The sequence below is a fragment of the Ascaphus truei genome, chromosome 4, assembly GCF_040206685.1.
Source record: "Ascaphus truei isolate aAscTru1 chromosome 4, aAscTru1.hap1, whole genome shotgun sequence".
NCBI classification, from domain to species: domain Eukaryota; kingdom Metazoa; phylum Chordata; class Amphibia; order Anura; family Ascaphidae; genus Ascaphus; species Ascaphus truei.
Window position 1 is genome coordinate 28,057,411 of NC_134486.1, and position 22,478 is coordinate 28,079,888.

A 22,478-nucleotide genomic window follows, 5' to 3' on the forward strand; every position below is an offset into this window, starting at 1 on the left:
GTCCGGCAGGAGGTTGCGCATGCGCAGAGCAGGGTAACAAAGCCCGCGAAGGAGGAGAGTTCGGGGAGGAGGGGAGTTAGGGGAATACGAGTCCCAGCAGCCCCCGCGGTCCCCCGTGACACGGCCGAACCAATCAGGTACGAGAATAGGGAGGAAAAGGAAGTGGAGGGGCGCACAAGGAGTCAGAGCTAGCTGTCGGAGGAAGGAGAAGGAGCTCCGGTGTAGGGAGGCTGCCGCCCCTACCTAGGCCGCAGGCCCCAGACCCAGTTAGGCCCTGAGCCCCAGTAGAGTGCAGCTGAGCTAGGGACTGGCCATAGACAGGTTCCGGATCCCCTTCTGTGATACGATCGCTACCGGGACAGTTCTAAATCAGCGGGAGGCCTGGGACCAGGCCCCGCTACTAAGCCGCAGCATGTCTGGGTGGGATCGCCCCGGACACCCACGGGTGACGTCATCTACGCCCACGCCGATCCTTTGTGAAGATAGTTGCAGAACCGGGTACAGGAGTGCCCGGCAGGTAAACTCCAAGTGCACCAACGGTACCATTCTCACTCCGGGACACGGTGGCTGCGCAGTCACATACACATACATCCACTGACTCACGTGGGGGTGGGGGAACGTATTCCACGCGGGAACTGGACACGGGGTGGGATCACCCGGTGAAGGGAAAGGGAGAGTGAGTGTTCAGCCGGACGCTGGTAGTACTGTCTCCTCTAGGGAGGGACACATGTTAATTAAGCTGTTGGTTGCTACAAGTAAACGTATATTGGTTAAGGTATATCGCTGTGTGTGTGTTCATGTACAAGACCATGTTCCTGCGATGACCCACTTCCCCTAGGGCGGAAGCTGTCGCAGGTGGAGGCGCAGCACCAAGTCATAAGTATTGTGAGCACCCCAGGCTCTCCGTGGCAGAGGCTTAGGCCCTGTGAGCCTACAGGTTATACAGCATATGGTAGTGGCCTGTGTTCGATAGGAACCAGGGCTACATTTGATACATATGGAACAATGGTTTGGTTCCAGAATTGCGCCAGTTTTGCCTTGATACATATTTCCCAGAGCGAGAGGAAAATTGCACTAGATACAGTGCAGTATATGCACAACGTTTGCATTATAATATTGCACTGGCTCTCTCCTCCCTGTCCTCTATAACCAGTACCCAAAATGCTCATGGCTCAAGTGGAGCAATGAGCTGCCAAAAGTGGAACTTCATATAGTGATATAGCGTCACGCCGTCTTAAAATGACGCAATTTTCACCAGTTGTGGAGCACTGCTCCATTTTGCGACCCTTGAACCCCTTTTAGAGTCAGTATTTAATGTGACTTTGACTGATATCTGAGAATTATTTGCACAATATCTCCACAGATCGCATACACACACCAAGAGGTTTAAACTGAACTGCCATTGCATTGTGTAATTATTCCCACGTTTAATGTATCTTAAATGTATTAAATACTGTAACTCCACATTCACCCAATGTGAACAGTGTATAAACTCACAGCCTTAATTATTTGATGGAATAAAGTAGGGAAGTCCCATCCTTATTGTCCCAACATGCTTAATCCAGTTACAAATAACCCTTGTTAAATTAGAGATCACTTTCCACAAAAACAAAAATGAGGTTCCCATACATTAGTGACAACACCCTCAGCACTCCCACACTAACCCTGCATCCACCCTCAGCACTCCCACACAATAACTCTGCATCCACGCTCAGCACTCCCACACAATAACTCCGCATCCACCCTCAGCACTCCCACACAATAACTCCGCATCCACGCTCAGCACTCCCACACAATAACTCTGCATCCACCCTCAGCACTCCCACACAATAACTCTGCATCCACCCTCAGCACTCCCACACAATAACTCCGCATCCACCCTCAGCACTCCCACACAATAACTCCGCATCCACCCTCAGCACTCCCACACAATAACTCTGCATCCACCCTCAGCACTCCAACACAATAACTCCGCATCCACGCTCAGCACTCCCACACAATAACTCTGCATCCACCCTCAGCACTCCCACACGATAACTCCGCATCCACCCTCAGCACTCCCACACAATAACTCCGCATCCACCCTCAGCACTCCAACACAATAACTCCGCATCCAACCTCAGCACTCCCACACAATAACTCAGAATCCACCCTCAGCACTCCCACACAATTACTCTGCATCCACCCTCAGCACTCCCACACAATAACTCCGCATCCACCCTCAGCACTCCCACACAATAACTCTGCATCCACCCTCAGCACTCCCCCACAATAACTCAGAATCCACACTCAGCACTCCAACACAATAACTCCGCATCCACCCTCAGCACTCCCACACAATAACTCCGCATCCACCCTCAGCACTCCAACACAATAACTCCGCATCCAACCTCAGCACTCCCACACAATAACTCCGCATCCACCCTCAGCACTCCCACACAATAACTCTGCATCCACCCTCAGCACTCCCCCACAATAACTCCGCATCCACCCTCAGCACTCCCACACAATAACTCCGCATCCACCCTCAGCACTCCCCCACAATAACTCCGCATCCACCCTCAGCACTCCCACACAATAACTCTGCATCCACCCTCAGCACTCCCACACAATAACTCTGCATCCACCCTCAGCACTCCCACACAATAACTCCGCATCCACCCTCAGCACTCCCCCACAATAACTCCGCATCCACCCTCAGCACTCCCACACAATAACTCCGCATCCACCCTCAGCACTCCCACACAATAACTCCACATCCACCCTCAGCACTCCCCCACAATAACTCCACATCCACCCTCAGCACTCCCCCACAATAACTCCGCATCCACCCTCAGCACTCCCACACAATAACTCCGCATCCACCCTCAGCACTCCCACACAATAACTCTGCATCCACCCTCAGCACTCCCACACAATAACTCCGCATCCACCCTCAGCACTCCCACACAATAACTCTGCATCCAGCCTCAGCACTCCCACACAATAACTCTGCATCCAGCCTCAGCACTCCCACACAATAACTCCGCATCCACCCTCAGCACTCCCACACAATAACTCCGCATCCAGCCTCAGCACTCCCACACAATAACTCTGCATCCACCCTCAGCACTCCCACACAATAACTCCGCATCCACCCTCAGCACTCCCACACAATAACTCCGCATCCACCCTCAGCACTCCCACACAATAACTCCGCATCCACCCTCAGCACTCCAACACAATAACTCCGCATCCAGCCTCAGCACTCCCACACAATAACTCTGCATCCAGCCTCAGCACTCCCACACAATAACTCTGCATCCACCCTCAGCACTCCCACACAATAACTCCGCATCCACCCTCAGCACTCCCACACAATAACTCCGCATCCACCCTCAGCACTCCCCCACAATAAATCCGCATCCACCCTCAGCACTCCCACACAATAACTCCGCATCCACCCTCAGCACTCCCACACAATAACTCTGCATCCACCCTCAGCACTCCCACACAATAACTCTGCATCCACCCTCAGCACTCCCACACAATAACTCCGCATCCAGCCTCAGCACTCCCACACAATAACTCCGCATCCACCCTCAGCACTCCCACACAATAACTCTGCATCCACCCTCAGCACTCCCACACAATAACTCCGCATCCACCCTCAGCACTCCCACACAATAACTCCGCATCCACCCTCAGCACTCCCACACAATAACTCCGCATCCACCCTCAGCACTCCCACACAATAACTCCGCATCCACCCTCAGCACTCCCACACAATAACTCCGCATCCACCCTCAGCACTCCCACACAATAACTCCGCATCCACCCTCAGCACTCCCACACAATAACTCCGCATCCACCCTCAGCACTCCCACACAATAACTCCGCATCCACCCTCAGCACTCCCACACAATAACTCTGCATCCAGCCTCAGCACTCCCACACAATAACTCCGCATCCACCCTCAGCACTCCCACACAATAACTCCGCATCCACCCTCAGCACTCCCACACAATAACTCCGCATCCACCCTCAGCACTCCCACACAATAACTCTGCATCCACCCTCAGCACTCCCACACAATAACTCCGCATCCACCCTCAGCACTCCCACACAATAACTCCGCATCCACCCTCAGCACTCCCCCACAATAACTCCGCATCCACCCTCAGCACTCCCACACAATAACTCCGCATCCAGCCTCAGCACCCCCACACAATAACTCCGCATCCACCCTCAGCACTCCCACACAATAACTCCGCATCCACCCTCAGCACTCCCACACAATAACTCCGCATCCACCCTCAGCACTCCCACACAATAACTCTGCATCCACCCTCAGCACTCCCACACAATAACTCCGCATCCACCCTCAGCACTCCCACACAATATCTCCGCATCCACCCTCAGCACTCCCACACAATAACTCCGCATCCACCCTCAGCACTCCCACACAATAACTCCGCATCCACCCTCAGCACTCCCACACAATAACTCCGCATCCACCCTCAGCACTGCCACACAATAACTCTGCATCCACCCTCAGCACTCCCACACAATAACTCCGCATCCACCCTCAGCACTCCCACACAATAACTCCGCATCCACCCTCAGCACTGCCACACAATAACTCCGCATCCACCCTCAGCACTCCCACACAATAACTCTGAATCCACCCTCAGCACTCCAACACAATAACTCCGCATCCACCCTCAGCACTGCCACACAATAACTCCGCATCCACCCTCAGCACTCCCACACAATAACTCTGAATCCACCCTCAGCACTCCCCCACAATAACTCCGCATCCACCCTCAGCACTCCCACACAATAACTCTGCATCCACCCTCAGCACTCCCACACAATAACTCCGCATCCACCCTCAGCACTCCCACACAATAACTCCGCATCCACGCTCAGCACTGCCACACAATAACTCCGCATCCACCCTCAGCACTGCCACACAATTACTCCGCATCCACCCTCAGCACTCCCACACAATAACTCCGCATCCACCCTCAGCACTCCCACACAATAACTCCGCATCCACCCTCAGCACTCCCCCACAATAACTCCGCATCCACCCTCAGCACTCCCACACAATAACTCCGCATTCACCCTCAGCACTCCCACACAATAACTCCGCATCCACCCTCAGCACTGCCACACAATTACTCCGCATCCACCCTCAGCACTCCCACACAATAACTCCGCATCCACCCTCAGCACTCCCCCACAATAACTCCGCATCCACCCTCAGCACTCCCACACAATAACTCCGCATCCACCCTCAGCACTGCCACACAATAACTCCGCATCCACCCTCAGCACTGCCACACAATTACTCCGCATCCACCCTCAGCACTCCCACACAATAACTCCGCATCCACCCTCAGCACTCCCACACAATAACTCCGCATCCACACTCAGCACTCCCACACAATAACTCCGCATCCGCCCTCAGCACTCCCACACAATAACTCCGCATCCACCCTCAGCACTCCCACACAATAACTCCGCATCCACCCTCAGCACTCCCACACAATAACTCCGCATCCACCCTCAGCACTCCCACACAATAACTCCGCATCCACCCTCAGCACTCCCACACAATAACTCCGCATCCACCCTCAGCACTCCCACACAATAACTCCGCATCCACCCTCAGCACTCCCACACAATAACTCCGCATCCACCCTCAGCACTCCCACACAATAACTCTGCATCCACCCTCAGCACTCCCACACAATAACTCCGCATGCACCGTCAGCACTCCCACACAATAACTCCGCATCCACCCTCAGCACTCCCACACAATAACTCCGCATCCACCCTCAGCACTCCCCCACAATAACTCCGCATCCACCCTCAGCACTCCCCCACAATAACTCCGCATCCACCCTCAGCACTCCCACACAATAACTCCGCATCCACCCTCAGCACTCCCACACAATAACTCCGCATCCACCCTCAGCACTCCCCCACAATAACTCCGCATCCACCCTCAGCACTCCCACACAATAACTCCGCATCCACCCTCAGCACTCCCACACAATAACTCCGCATCCACCCTCAGCACTCCCCCACAATAACTCCGCATCCACCCTCAGCACTCCCACACAATAACTCCGCATCCACCCTCAGCACTCCCACACAATAACTCCGCATCCACCCTCAGCACTCCCCCACAATAACTCCGCATCCACCCTCAGCACTCCCACACAATAACTCCGCATCCACCCTCAGCACTCCCACACAATAACTCCGCATCCACCCTCAGCACTCCCACACAATAACTCCACATCCACCCCCAGCACTCCCACACAATAACTCCGCATCCACCCTCAGCACTCCCACACAATAACTCCTCATCCACCCTCAGCACTCCCACACAATAACTCTGCATCCACCCTCAGCACTCCCACACAATAACTCCGCATCCACCCTCAGCACTCCCACACAATAACTCCGCATCCACCCTCAGCACTCCCACACAATAACTCTGCATCCACCCTCAGCACTCCCACACAATAACTCCGCATGCACCGTCAGCACTCCCACACAATAACTCCGCATCCACCCTCAGCACTCCCACACAATAACTCCGCATCCACCCTCAGCACTCCCCCACAATAACTCCGCATCCACCCTCAGCACTCCCCCACAATAACTCCGCATCCACCCTCAGCACTCCCACACAATAACTCCGCATCCACCCTCAGCACTCCCACACAATAACTCCGCATCCACCCTCAGCACTCCCCCACAATAACTCCGCATCCACCCTCAGCACTCCCACACAATAACTCCGCATCCACCCTCAGCACTCCCCCACAATAACTCCGCATCCACCCTCAGCACTCCCCCACAATAACTCCGCATCCACCCTCAGCACTCCCCCACAATAACTCCGCATCCACCCCCAGCACTCCCACACAATAACTCCGCATCCACCCTCAGCACTCCCACACAATAACTCCGCATCCACCCTCAGCACTCCCACACAATAACTCCGCATCCACCCTCAGCACTCCCACACAATAACTCCCCATCCACCCTCAGCACTCCCACACAATAACACCGCATCCACCTTCAGCACTCCCACACAATAACTCCGCATCCACCCTCAGCACTCCCACACAATAACTCCGCATCCACCCTCAGCACTCCCACACAATAACTCCGCATCCACCCTCAGCACTCCCACACAATAACTCCGCATCCACCCTCAGCACTCCCACACAATAACTCCGCATCCACCCTCAGCACTCCCACACAATAACTCCGCATCCACCCTCAGCACTCCCACACAATAACTCCGCATCCACCGTCAGCACTCCCACACAATAACTCCGCATCCACCGTCAGCACTCCCACACAATAACTCCACATCCACCCTCAGCACTCCCACACAATAACTCCGCATCCACCCTCAGCACTCCCACACAATAACTCCGCATCCACCCTCAGCACTCCCACACAATAACTCCGCATCCACCCTCAGCACTCCCACACAATAACTCCGCATCCACCCTCAGCACTCCCACACAATAACTCCCCATCCACCCTCAGCACTCCCCCACAATAACTCCGCATCCACCCTCAGCACTCCCACACAATAACTCCGCATCCGCCCTCAGCACTCCCACACAATAACTCCTCATCCGCCCTCAGCACTCCCACACAATAACTCCGCATCCACCCTCAGCACTCCCACACAATAACTCCGCATCCACCCTCAGCACTCCCACACAATAACTCCGCATCCACCCTCAGCACTCCCCCACAATAACTCCGCATCCACCCTCAGCACTCCCACACAATAACTCCGCATCCACCCTCAGCACTCCCACACAATAACTCCGCATCCACCCTCAGCACTCCCACACAATAACTCCGCATCCACCCTCAGCACTCCCACACGATAACTCCGCATCCACCTTCAGCACTCCCACACGATAACTCCGCATCCACCCTCAGCACTCCCACACAATAACTCCGCATCCACCCTCAGCACTCCCACACAATAACTCCGCATCCACCCTCAGCACTCCCCCACAATAACTCCGCATCCACCCTCAGCACTCCCACACAATAACTCCGCATCCACCCTCAGCACTCCCACACAATAACTCCGCATCCACCCTCAGCACTCCCACACAATAACTCCGCATCCACCCTCAGCACTCCCACACAATAACTCCGCATCCACCCTCAGCACTCCCACACAATAACTCCGCATCCACCGTCAGCACTCCCACACAATAACTCCGCATCCACCGTCAGCACTCCCACACAATAACTCCACATCCACCCTCAGCACTCCCACACAATAACTCCGCATCCACCCTCAGCACTCCCACACAATAACTCCGCATCCACCCTCAGCACTCCCACACAATAACTCCCCATCCACCCTCAGCACTCCCACACAATAACTCCGCATCCACCCTCAGCACTCCCACACAATAACTCCGCATCCACCCTCAGCACTCCCCCACAATAACTCCCCATCCACCGTCAGCACTCCCACACAATAACTCCGCATCCACCCTCAGCACTCCCACACAATAAATCCGCATCCACCCTCAGCACTCCCACACAATAACTCCGCATCCACCCTCAGCACTCCCACACGATAACTCCGCATCCACCCTCAGCACTCCCACACAATAACTCCGCATCCACCCTCAGCACTCCCACACAATAACTCCGCATCTGCCCTCAGCACTTCCACACAATATCTCCGCATCCACCCTCAGCACTCCCACACAATAACTCTGCATCCGCCCTCAGCACTCCCACACAATAACTCCGCATCCACCCTCAGCACTCCCACACAATAACTCCGCATCTGCCCTCAGCACTCCCACACAATAACTCTGCATCCACCCTCAGCACTCCCACACAATAACTCCACATCCACCCTCAGCACTCCCACACAATAACTCCGCATCTGCCCTCAGCACTCCCACACGATAACTCCGCATCCACCCTCAGCACTCCCACACAATAACTCCGCATCCACCCTCAGCACTCCCACACAATAACTCCGCATCCACCCTCAGCACTCCCACACAATAACTCTGCATCCACCCTCAGCACTCCCACACAATAACTCCGCATCCACCCTCAGCACTCCCACACAATAACTCTGCATCCACCCTCAGCACTGCCACACAATAACTCCGCATCCACCCTCAGCACTCCCACACAATAACTCCGCATCCACCCTCAGCACTGCCACACAATAACTCCGCATCCACCATCAGCACTCCCACACAATAACTCCGCACCCACCCTCAGCACTCCCACACAATAACTCCGCATCCACAGCGCAACATCACGCGACAACGTGTTTTCATCACAACGTGGCGCCATGGGATGTCACATTGCCCCACGTTGTCACGTGACGTCTGCCGTTTCCATGTCTCCATCTCTAATTATAATATTTAAATTAAAACAAAGCAAAAGAGTAGATACAGTTATGATATAAATATGGATAAAAACTTGAGCAAACCTATAAAACTGGAACATTCTGTTATTTTAATACAAAAAAATTGTTTAAAAAAAATGAATACAAAGTTGCTAACCTCAGTACTAGATAATCATTATATATTAGCGCCATCTACTGGATTAAAGGTGTGTTGACACTATGACATCACACACATACAGGGCTGTTAACGAAACTATTTTATCTGCAAACCTCATGCAATATCGATTTATCAAAGGAAAAACTCCTTAAATGGGATTCCTTTCCCTTGATAAACATGGTGCACTAGTTTTGCAGGCTCTACATTAATCTGGAATGACTAGTGATATGGGAGACATTCACATGTGTTTATACAGTGTAAATACAGTGATAGTCTGGAGTAAATGATAAAATGTAAACAACAGACATAATGTAAATAGTATTAACCAAACTAAACCATTGATAAAGATAAAGACAACTTAGGCATTTCCACACAATGCCTGGCTGGTCTCCATCTCAAACAGATACGACACTAAATAATCCGCCACCATGCGCCAAAGAATTTCATCTTCTTTGGAAATCAGACGTGCCATTTATCTCCCGGCTGGGAAAGCGGAACTATGCTGAGGTTTTAGTTTGAAAGAAAGCAAGGACTCGGCGTTCCAGCGGTCAGAACAATGGGCCTCATGCATCGGGAGACTTTGTAAGAGGACAGTCCTAGTCTACGTGAGACCTTAATGAACCTAATGGCAGTGATACAAATGCAGAACATGACATTGTTGCTCCAGATAACACAACACACAGTATCCCAACATATACCAAGGAGAAGTATGTTTAAAATATTTTTGAACGTCTGAAATATTGTAATTGTTCTCATTCATAAGAGGATGTCTGAATGACAGAGGAGTCTAAATGATAGAGGTGTCTGTAAGACAGGGGTGCCTATAAGACAGGGGTGTCTGAATGAGAGTCTTGTTTGCTCCACTCTAGTCATATGGTTGTAACCCTCCCTACCCGGTAATAAATTAGGTCTCATCAGATTGGGTTATGTCCCTTGGCAGGGCTCAGCCTCTCAGGCTTTTGCAGGGTGTTAATACTGTAAGTGCAGGCTGGGCGTGAATGCTTGAATATGAGATGAATATGAAAAGGATGAGCACCAGGAACTTTTTATAAACAAAAAGATGCTTTATTTGACAGCCATCAATAATTCTTCGTCAGTCATTGATATACTGGTTACTTGACAGAAACTCGTGGCAAACAATATCACTCTGGCCTTTATCCCCCGGGTAGCTCTCACTTCTATGTTGGGGAGGTACATACACTTGTTACCCATTGTAATGGATACATTGGAAGTCTCTTGCTTGGGGTTAATAATGTTCCACCACTTGTCGAGTGGGCTGTTAAGGTGATACATGTTGGGCTCCTGAGTTTGCAACCCACTGTTATGTATTGCATACTTTCTACCTATACAATCAGGAATGCGCAGAGAACCTTCTGGTTGGGTCGGACACAAGACTTACTATGCCGAGAACGCCTTACCATGAGCATGCGCATCCTTTTCAATAGCGACAACAATTGAGGGCCTTTACTACTGGAGCTTAGTTAGGTTAGGGCACGTTTCCTAGCTAATAATAACAAACGGTGACAGGACACATATTAATTCATTTAGCTATACACACACAAACCTGTTTACAGGACTCGCAGTGAGGACCCCCAGTCAGAACTCTGAAGAACCTGCTTCTAGAAAATGGGGTGGAGCTCTATACTCACTATAGTGAGATCATGGGTCTCATGACATCCAGGGGAGGGGCAACATAGGAGTGAGCCCACCCAGTTAACCCATTAAGGCCGTTAACCCCTTTTAGAATGAGTGGTCCCTGAAGATGGGGCTACACAGTGATCATCTATTCAGGTAACAAGGTCCGCAAACATCGTCAGGATAAACTTTCAAGAACAATGAATATGCATTGCTGGCCCCTCCAACAGGGAATTATCCATGGCTATTAGGGCATATGTTATATTTTACAGGTAATTAGTGGCAACCCAAGCATTGTAAAGGTAAGCTGGTTCTCTGCATTGTTGATTTAACACTGAGAGCAATGGAATTGAGCCCCCATACTGAACAAACAATACTTTAACCCTCAGGTCAACTGCTGACACATGAGATCAAGCACTGCAGTACTGTCCTGCCTGGAATCGGTGTGGTTTTCTGTGCCATGGTAATGAATAGAACGAAAATGCGCTTCTTCTTGCGGATCTTGGCAATCCTTCTTGGAATAGGTTTTCTTTGCTTGTGGACGAGGATGCTCCATGTGCTCTCGACTCAAGGAGAAGGTAATGGTTATCTTTCAAATACAACAGGAGGATATTTCTCAGTGATCATGGTAATGTTTGTACATTATGGGGCCTATGTATAAAGCATCAAAACTGCTTTTGTGGTGAAAATTTGGCGCATGTCAAACTGAAGGGATGCATCAACAATAACTTCAGACAACAAAATTATACGTCAATTAGATTGTAAGCTCTTCGGAGCAGGGACGCCTTTTCCTAAATGTTAGTTTTATGTCTGAAGCACTTCTTCCCTTGATGTGTTATTTGTATTATTTGTTATTTATATGATTGTCACGTGTATTACTGCTGTGAAGCACTGTGTACATTAATGGCGCTATATAAAAAAGACATATATACATAAATACGTCACATGTATAAAGTCTTCATACGACGCATATTTTTTTTTTAGAGATTTGTATTACTTTTAGCACTAAAATATGTTATTGTTCCCCTTCTTTCTATTTTGCAACATAAAGACAAAGTATAGGACTTGCAATGTGGTGATTTCTAACCCTACATTAATAATACATATTCTTTTTTTCATAGGCCCATATGTTCCAAGAATTATTCCCATCGAAGCTCAATGTAAGTCCATCTGAAAATCCCAAACATTTATTTGTTACTATTTACACATTTCATTTTACAACTACATTTTAGTTATAATAAATCAGATTCTTCAATAACCTTCCCCTTTAACCTCACACATGTCTCTGCTGTCTGAGAGGACACATATCAGTGAGATTCGGGATCCCAGACTTAAAACAAAATCTATTTCAAGTTGCATTGTTCCCCAGATGTTTATATAAGTTTAAGCCATATCATGTTATGGGTTGGCCTGGCTTTTTGTGTGTGTGTGTGTGTGTGTGTGTTTGTGCGTTTGTGTGTGTGTGTGTTTGTGCGTTTGTGTGTGTGTGTGTTTGTGCGTGTGTGTGTGTGTGTATGTTTGTTAGAAATCCTGATTTAAAAAAAATCTCTAGCTTCTGAGGTTACCCTTACCGTACACGGGGCTGTCGGAAGAGGTCCATTTTAACCTCCGGGGCCCTTAATATTTCAAACATCAATATCTCCAGGACGGAGCACCAGATTAAAAAAATATATTTAAAAAAAAGGCTTTGTAAGGGCAAGAAGAGATATCTTGCAGTAAAATTATAAAGCAAAAGATAGTGATACTGTAGCACGGACAGCTGATTTAAAGGACAGCTAATGACTTCTGTCAGTGAAACTCCATTGAAGCTTAAGGCCCATATTCACTAACAGAGGCTGTGTGTCAGCACGTTTTAACTCCCATTCATTTGAATGGCGGTTAGGGGGGGGGGGAGGGTATTAAAGGAAGGGTAGTCCACCAACAGGTCAGGTTTTCAGGATATCCCTGCTTCAACACAGGTGGTGCAATCTTCGACTGATCCACTGATTGAGCCACCTGTGCTGAAACGGGGATATCCTGAAAATCTGACCTGTTGGTAGCTCTGGAGGACTGGAGTTGGACACCCCTGTGTTAATGCATAGCACCCTTTAGCGAATATGGACCTAAGGGAGCCCTTATCCTAAACAAGATCGGTTAGATGTACTGTACATACAGAAAATCACTGAGCATGTCCTTAAAAAAGTCAAATTAAAACATTCAACTGAGTGTGGTGACAGCGGACTAGCAAACGTGTCTCCTGCTGTCACCCCATTGCAGACAGTATAGATTGATATGTTGGTCCATTTAAAGGTATAACCTTCGACATTTCCATGTTCTGCCTCTTACCTCTCAGTTACTCCTCAGTACGACTCCAGTTCTGAGTGCACGTCAGGCGTAACATGAAGGGAATAGGCTGAATGATGGAATTTAGTGAGGAGTTTCAGCACGTGGGAAAAGATAGCTTCCTTCCAATCTCTTCCTTGTATGCCAATACTGCAGAGCCACGTGTACAAGAATACATCATAGGCATTACATTTAAGGCTTTAATATATATTCCTAGTAGACCCATGGGTAACGTAGTTGAGTGGTTGGTAATATTGCTTTGTGTAAATATACCAACTCTTTTGCTCCCGGAAGGCAATGCTCATCTACAATTCAATTTGTCGTTTTGTTCTCCAATGCAACTACAACACACATCACTGCGAAATGATCAAAGAACTAGATTGGTCATCACTAGAGTGTAGGCGCAAAGTTCACCTTTTCTGTCTTGCCTTTAAATTCTTTATGGGCAAGCTACCCAGCTACCTGAACAAGCTCCTCACCTCTACCACATGCAGCACCTATCATCTGAGATCAGACTCCAAAAGACTGTTCATGGTCCCAAGGCTCAACAAAGTATCCGGACGTTCCTCCTTCTCCTACCATACACCCCAAAACTGGAACAACCTACCAGAGACTCTCACATCCACCACCAGTTTAAGTTCTTTCAAATCTAAGGCTGTCTCACATTTTAATCTGGTCTGTAACTGTTACATACGCCCATAACATATATTTTCTTTAACTGTGCATGCAATGTCTTGTATATAATGTATACCCTGTTGATTTATGTAACTGTATTTGTAACCATGTATTATTTGTCTTAACTCTGTGCCCAGGACATACTTGAAAACGAGAGGTAACTCTCAATGTATTACTTCCTGGTAAAATATTTTATAAATAAATAAATAAATGTGTTGCTGACCCCTTTAGAAGCAAAGGGGTTAACTTATCCATCCACCTGTCCACACCATCAATCACTTTCTCCATACTGTACAAATCATTTTGTTTAGTTTTATTGGTGCTGCCTATAAATTATTCGTCATCATGTGACTGTGTGACAGAAACCAGGGGTTGGTAATAAACTCCATATACAGGGCTCCCAGGATACTGAACAGTTTCTGTCCTGTCTAAGCTGAACAGGGCAGCCTCGTAGTACAGGCACTCCATTCCACAGTTTGTCTGCTGCCTGTTTTCTGTCACTTGTCATGCTGATTAGAGTTCAGGTATATAAGACCTGTTTCCTGTTTCCTCTGGGCCCCGCCCAAGAGCCTGGAAGGCTGCTGAACTGCAGAGGGGTGAGGAAGCCTCTTTCCCAAATCGCTTCATTCATTCTGTTAGTTTGTCTAAAGACTGCAAAGGTACTTATTTTGTTGGTGGAAGTGGACAAGCCACTTCCAACTCTGAGTCGGGGACATCTAAGTTTAAGTTATCGCTCAGACGAGCAGCTTTTTGTTTGGCTTTGTTTTCTGTTTACACTGTAGCAGTCCCAGTGCCTGGGACTGAATAAACCAGGTATAGCCTGTTTAAAGGAACAGTACGTGACGTCTCATCATTTAACCTACCCTAAAAGACCGTGTTCTAACAGTCCCGGACAGACGGCGGAGCCCCGGAGTAAGCCGTTTGTCACATATGGTGAGAATGCGGGCAGAGCACTAGGGGGTCTGCGGGTTGAAGAACTTTGAAAGAAAAAAAAAAAAAAAAAAAAGGTTTTTTTCATCCTCTGCAAACAAGATGGAAGACGTGGTGGGTGCGCTGGTACGCAATGTCGCTGCCCAGAAAGACGCGAATGAAACCCAGCAACAGCTGTTAATAGCCCAGCAAGAAACTAATGCAAACCAGCAGCAGACGAATGCAGCCCAGCAACAGCTGCTAATAGCCCAGCAAGAGATTAATGCCAACCAGCAACAGGCGAATGCAAACCAGCAACAGACGAATGCAAACCAGCAACAGACGAATGAAGCCCTGCAAAACGCGAATGCAAACCAGCAAGAGACAAACCGCTTGCTGAGAGAGGAGCAACAGCGGTTCGCTCAGGGCTTACAGCAGGAACTCGAGATCCTGAGGGGGACTATCAGTAACCTTCCACTGGCAGCGGCAGCCCCAGTTCCGAAAATGACCAGGGCAAGCCACTACCTTCAGAAGATGGGACCCTCGGATGATGTGGAAGCCTATCTTCTCACGTTTGAACTCACGGCACAGAGAGAGGGATGGCCAGAAGCTGAGTGGGCTGGTCTAATCGCACCCTTCCTAAGCGGCGAACCCCAGAAGGCTTACTTTGATCTAGAGCCAGCCGAAGCTAACGTCTATGCAAAATTGAAGTTCGAGATCCTCGCCCGCCTCGGCGTAACCATGGCTGTTCGTGCCCAAAGGTTTCACGCATGGTCCTTCACGATGGATAAAGCCACCCGAAGCCAGATGTATGACCTCATCCACCTCGCCCGGAAGTGGCTACAACCCGAGATCAACTCAGCAAGCCACATCGTGGAACGGTTGGTCATGGACCAGTTCTTGAGGAAACTTCCCTCTGCCTTACGTCGTTGGGTCAGTCGGAGTGACCCCCACAATGCGGATGAGCTTGTGGCCCTTGTAGAAAGGTACAGTGCAGCAGAAGAGCACCCGCAACCCACAGTCGTGGAGCAACCCCACTACCCGAGGTTCCAGGACTCTTCCAGAGACGGTAAAAGGGTACCGGGGTTAAGGGGCGCTGAAGAGCGGCGACCACCTTCACGCCGCTCCAGCAACAGTGGTTCGCACACTAAGGGCAATAGCCAACATGGGGAGCCGGGAAAAGGCTCTAAGTGGGACACAGACTATGTACCTAAATGTGTAAATTGTCATGAGAGGGGCCACACAGCAAAAATCTGCCCACTAAATGATGAGCCCATGCAATGCAACAGCGTGGAACCTTATTCGCTGTTGTCCCAATGTATGGGCCCTAGCCCAGAGGACCCCTTGAATAACCATCTGTGGGCATTTGTAAAGGTTAATGGTAAGAGGGTTCGGGCACTTCTTGACTCTGGGAGCATGGTCACACTAGTGTCCGAATACCTATTGCCCATTAAGAAGAAACAGGTAAACAGTTCACAAAGAGTGGCAATTTGTTGTATACATGGGGATAATCATGAATATTCCACTGTTGATGTTTTTTTTGAAACAGAATTTGGTTCTTTAGATTTCAAGGTGGGTGTTGTACCCAAACTGGCACATGATGTGTTAATAGGGACCGACTTTCCCCATTTTCTAAAAATGTGGTCCCCAGCTCAGAATAGCGCCCAGAGTTCAATAGCGGACCATAACGAAGTGTTAGAAGAAACAAATCCTTTCCCTTTTTCAGAAATGGATGTTGACGAGGGCCCAAATAAGAAGGGGGAAAAGGAGGAGTGCTGTGAAATTCCCTTCTCCATCACTACTTTGGTAGGGAATACCCCAAATCAAGATGTTGATCAGGCACTTACCACCCCAGTACAGGATAAGACCCTCGCTGACCTAGAGGTCAGTCCTGGGAGTTTTAAGAAGGCCCAGTGGGAGGATCCCACATTAGCGGTAGCAAGGGGAAATATACGGGACCAGAATAGTATTCATGGCCAACCAGATAGGTCACTTGCTTACCCCTACTTCGAGGTAGAGAACGACCTAGTATATCGGGTTGATAAAAGAAAATCAGTTACAACTAAACAATTGTTGGTACCACGGACATTCCGTAACGTAGTATTCCACCTCGCACATAGTCATCCATTGGGGGGACACCTAGGGGTGGAAAAGACAAAAGAAAAGGTTCTCCGAAGCTTTTATTGGCCTGGGGTTCTGGCAGAAATTACAAACTATTGTTCCTCATGCCCAGAATGTCAGATCACCGCCCCGTTCAAAGCATACCGCAGCCCATTGGTACCCCTTCCCATAATAGAGGTACCATTTGACCGGATTGCTATGGATCTAGTAGGACCCCTAATAAAGTCTGCTAGGGGACATCAGCATATATTGGTAATATTAGATTATGCTATCCGATATCCGGAGGCAGTTCCCCTACGTAGCACCTCTGCTAAAAACATAGCAAAAGAGTTAGTACTTCTGTTTTCCCGGGTCGGAATTCCTAAAGAGATCTTATCTGACCAGGGAACACCATTTATGTCCCAAGTAACAAAAGAGCTATGTAAACTCCTAAAAATCAAGCATCTCAGAACCTCAGTCTATCATCCACAAACAGATGGTTTAGTGGAAAGGTTCAATAAAACCTTAAAGAGCATGTTACGCCGGGCGGTCGATAAGGATGGGAAAAACTGGGACTGTTTGTTACCATACCTGTTATTTGCCATTAGGGAAGTTCCCCAGTCATCCACAGGCTTCTCCCCGTTTGAACTATTGTATGGCCGACATCCAAGGGGCTTACTGGATATAGCCAAAGAAACTTGGGAACACGAGGTTACCCCTTACAGAAGTGTAATAGAGCATGTTGCCCAGATGCAGGACCGCATTGCTGCAGTCCTACCCATAGTGAGGGAACACATGGAGAAAGCTCAAGAAGCACAAAGGAATACGTATAATAAGGGTGCTAGGGTCAGAATTTTTTTTCCAGGTGATAGGGTACTAGTTCTGGTTCCCACCGTGGAGAGTAAATTCCTTGCTAAATGGCATGGGCCATATGAGGTCTTGGAAAGAGTGGGAGAAGTAAATTATAGGGTAAGGCAGCCAGGTAGGAGGAAACCTGAGCAAATTTACCATATAAACCTACTCAAGCCCTGGAAAGATAGAGAGGTCTTGTTAACCCTAGTACCCCCAGGTCCGTCAGAGAATCAAGAAACTGACCCAGAGGTTAGCATAGCTGAAACACTGTCCGTGCATCAGAAACGAGAGGTCCAGAGTTTAGTGAGAAGGAACAAAGAAATCTTCTCTACACAGCCAGGTAAAACTAACGTAATTAAACATGACATAGTCTCTGAACCGGGGGTCCGAGTTAACCTTAAACCGTACCGAATCCCAGAGGCCAAGAGAGAGGCTATAAGTTTAGAGGTTAAAAAAATGCTAAAACTAGGCGTAATTGAGGAATCCCAAAGTGGGTGGAACAGCCCTATAGTTTTAGTCCCAAAGCCAGACGGTACAACAAGGTTTTGTAATGACTACCGGAAACTAAACGCGGTGTCAAAATTTGATACTTATCCTATGCCCAGGGTGGATGAACTTGTAGAGAGACTGGGCAAAGCCCGATATCTCACAACCCTAGACCTAACAAAAGGGTACTGGCAGGTTCCCCTCACAGAAAGGGCAAAAGAAAAAACAGCCTTCTCAACCCCAGACGGCCTCTTTCAATATAAGGTGCTGCCTTTTGGCTTACATGGAGCTTCCGCCACATTCCAAAGAATGATGGATAAAATTTTAAAACCACATGTTCGGTATGCTGCCGCCTACCTGGATGATGTGGTAATCCATAGTGAAGATTGGCAGTCCCACCTTCCAAAGGTCCAAGCTGTGCTCGACGCAGTTCGGTCTGCTGGACTAACTGCTAACCCCGCTAAATGCACTATTGGTCTGGAGGAGGCCAAGTATCTGGGGTATTCTATTGGTAGAGGGTTACTCAAACCACAAACACTCAAAGTAGAGGCGATACAAAATTGGCCAAGGCCAGTCACAAAAAAACAAGTAAGGACCTTTTTGGGGTTAATTGGCTACTATAGGAGGTTTATTCCCAATTTTGCAACTAAGGCAACCCCACTAACCGACCTCACAAAAGCAAGAGGACCGCTAATGGTAAAGTGGTCCCCCGAAGCCGAACAGGCCTTTAGAAGCCTGAAAGAAGCTCTCTGTGCCCAACCAGTGTTGGTCACACCTGACTTCTCCAAAGAGTTCGTAGTCCAAACCGACGCATCTGAGGTAGGGCTGGGGGCGGTACTCTCCCAGGAGTCTCAAGGGGAGGAGCACCCCATCCTTTATTTAAGTAGGAAACTAAATCCCCAGGAGAAAAATTACTCCATAGTCGAGAGAGTGTCTCGCAATAAAGTGGGCTGTAGAGACACTCAAGTATTATCTGTTGGGGAGAAAGTTCCGATTGGTCACAGATCATGCACCCCTTACCTGGATGTGTCAAAATAGGGAGAAGAACGCTAGGGTGACCAGGTGGTTCCTAAGCCTACAGCCTTTTAAATTTTCTGTGGAACACAGGTCGGGGCACAAACATGGCAATGCCGACGGGTTGTCAAGGATGCACTCCCTAATATCCATGGTCGCTCACCCCTCGAGGTCTGAGCTGGGGGGGAGGATATGTGACAGAAACCAGGGGTTGGTAATAAACTCCATATACAGGGCTCCCAGGATACTGAACAGTTTCTGTCCTGTCTAAGCTGAACAGGGCAGCCTCGTAGTACAGGCACTCCATTCCACAGTTTGTCTGCTGCCTGTTTTCTGTCACCTGTCATGCTGATTAGAGTTCAGGTATATAAGACCTGTTTCCTGTTTCCTCTGGGCCCCGCCCAAGAGCCTGGAAGGCTGCTGAACTGCAGAGGGGTGAGAAAGCCTCTTTCCCAAATCGCTTCATTCATTCTGTTAGTTTGTCTAAAGACTGCAAAGGTACTTATTTTGTTGGTGGAAGTGGACAAGCCACTTCCAACTCTGAGTCAGGGACATCTAAGTTTTAAGTTATCGCTCAGACGAGCAGCTTTTTGTTTGGCTTTGTTTTCTGTTTACACTGTAGCAGTCCCAGTGCCTGGGACTGAATAAACCAGGTATAGCCTGTTTAAAGGAACAGTACATGACGTCTCATCATTTAACCTACCCTAAAAGACCGTGTTCTAACAGTCCCGGACAGACGGCGGAGCCCCGGAGTAAGCCGTTTGTCACAACTGTCAGTTCTTCCTTGTTGTGTTCCAGCTTGTACTATCACCTGAATACACTTTCTGCAGTAATCAGGTTCACATTTGCATCATACAGTATGTTCTGGTATTTCCCCACCGCCATTATGCAAATCCACACGTGCAATTTATTTTTTTAAGAATCAAAGGCATTTTAGAGCATAGATAGTGATCAAACTGCACGGCTACTACTATCAGGGCTGCTGACAGGGGGGTCAGCCGGGACAGGTGTCCCGGGCCCTGTGTCTGGCCGGCCAGCTGGCCGGCACTGCACATTGGGCCCGACCTCTGGCTTGGCCTGGCTGCCGATCCTCTTGCGGCCGGGCCCCGGTTCTCTCTCAGCTGCAGGCATCTTCCTTACTCTGTCCCACACCAAGCTTCCAGCGCTGGCACACAACGGGCCTCTCTGACGTCAGCGTGCTGGAAGTAAGCTTGGCCCAGCTTCCGGCGTGCGCAGCATGAGTGGGAGGCCCGTTGCGTGCCAGCATTCGAAGCTCGGCGTGGGACAGAGTAAGGAAGAGACCGGAAGCTGAGAGAGGAATGGCAGTCGGGCCTGGCCAGAGGTCAAGCCCAACCTGCAGCGCCGACCACCCCTGCAGAAACCGGGCCCAGCCTGACCATCCACAAGGTAATTCTGTTTCTTTCATATGTGTAGCCTATTGCCCCTGGCTATAGCCTTCCAACACTATAAGTCCTGATAAGAACAGGCAGTGTTGGGGTTAAACTCCTGTGCAGGGCCTACCCTGCAGTTGCAGCCTGGATGGGTACTATGTTGCCATATCCAGGGGCAGGCCTAAAGCGGCAGTTTGGAGTGTTATACCTGGGGAGGGTACTGACTGGGTCACATGCAGATGGTGTGATGCCTGTCAGTACCTCGACCTGCCCAGTTATGGGGCAGGGTTACAAGCCCTTCCCCCCGGGTATAAAAGCTGGAACTCCACCAAATTTGTGTGGTTGTTGGTGTGTGTCTTCCCTCCCTCAGGGGAGTGGCAGTGATTTCCTTTGCCCGTCAGGGGGTGAAGGAGTTGGGGAGGGACCCTTGGAGCCTCAAGCCCCTTGGGTCTGCCCCAGGGATTGTGGAGGATGACCAGCAGTGTGCAGAATAAAGATGCAGTTGTACCAACTATGCTGTATATTATTTGGAGAAGAGAGTTGCCTGTGCGGACCAAGATCCTCATGGGATGGAGGCGCTGCACCCTAAGGAGGAAAAGCCTGTCCTGTTGCTGTTCCCATACAACATCTGCGGAGCCCTCAGACCTCCTGTAAGATGGCAGGTGAGCTCACAGCACCGGGAACACCCATGTAGTGGTCAGATCGTTGGTGTGGGGGTGGGGGTGTGGGGGTGGGGGTGGGGGGGGACAAGGTGGGGGTGGGGGGGACAGGGGCTATATTTGGAGTCGCTGCTGAGAAGAGCAACAGGGGCTGCTTAATTTGGATGGGAATATGCTGCAGGAGAAGTGAATGGAGCACTCACCATATCCAGGCCAATATTCCCAGCTGTTTGCAAGCAGGATACCCAGGGAAGGTATCCATCTCACAATGCAAACCCCACCCTGCCGCATGAGAGGTGTCTGACCCACACTGTATCAAGGCCAATGCACCTCCGTGTAGTCTATCTCTGTAAGAGATGTAGCTCCCGTGTTATCCGTCAGTGAGAATGTTGCTCGTCAGTATAAGAGAGAGATATACGAACATAGGGTAGTTCTACTGGCCATTGAGCTCCCATCAGAGAGAGGTGTATCTCTGATCTGCTTGAACTACCAATATCATTTGAGAGTGGGACTTACACATTTTTATACATACATTTTTTTACATGTTATTGATTAAACTATTATTCGTTTTTTCATCTCTCACATATCATCACGTGATCTGCGAACGCTCCCCAACTTTCGGATATCCATGTGACTGACCATCAAGGTTTCTGCCGAGGGCACGCTGCAGCACACGCCCCAGGGGGATATGACTTGAAAGACAGCACCCCCCGCGATGGGACTGCAGCGTGTGCTCAAATAATATGTGCTAAGATTAGCAGGTGGGATAATATGCTCAGCCTAGGATATGACTTGAAAAATAGCACCCTCAGGATGGAACTCGTCTCAGGCACAGACTAGGAGAGTTCAGG

At 49.4% G+C, this 22,478-nt stretch overlaps 1 protein-coding gene across 7 annotated transcripts in view; it reads left to right on the forward strand.

Annotated features, from left to right (window-relative positions):
* LOC142492636 (carbohydrate sulfotransferase 9-like) overlaps positions 1-22,478 on the forward strand; it is a 35,760-nt gene that overhangs the window by 5,747 nt on the left and 7,535 nt on the right. For all 7 annotated transcript variants that reach the window (XM_075595464.1, XM_075595465.1, XM_075595468.1 and 4 more), the window contains 2 exons: positions 11,609-11,797; positions 12,341-12,379. In XM_075595464.1, coding sequence (XP_075451579.1) covers positions 11,609-11,797; positions 12,341-12,379 — 228 coding nt within the window. The remainder of the gene's footprint in view (positions 1-11,608; positions 11,798-12,340; positions 12,380-22,478) is intronic.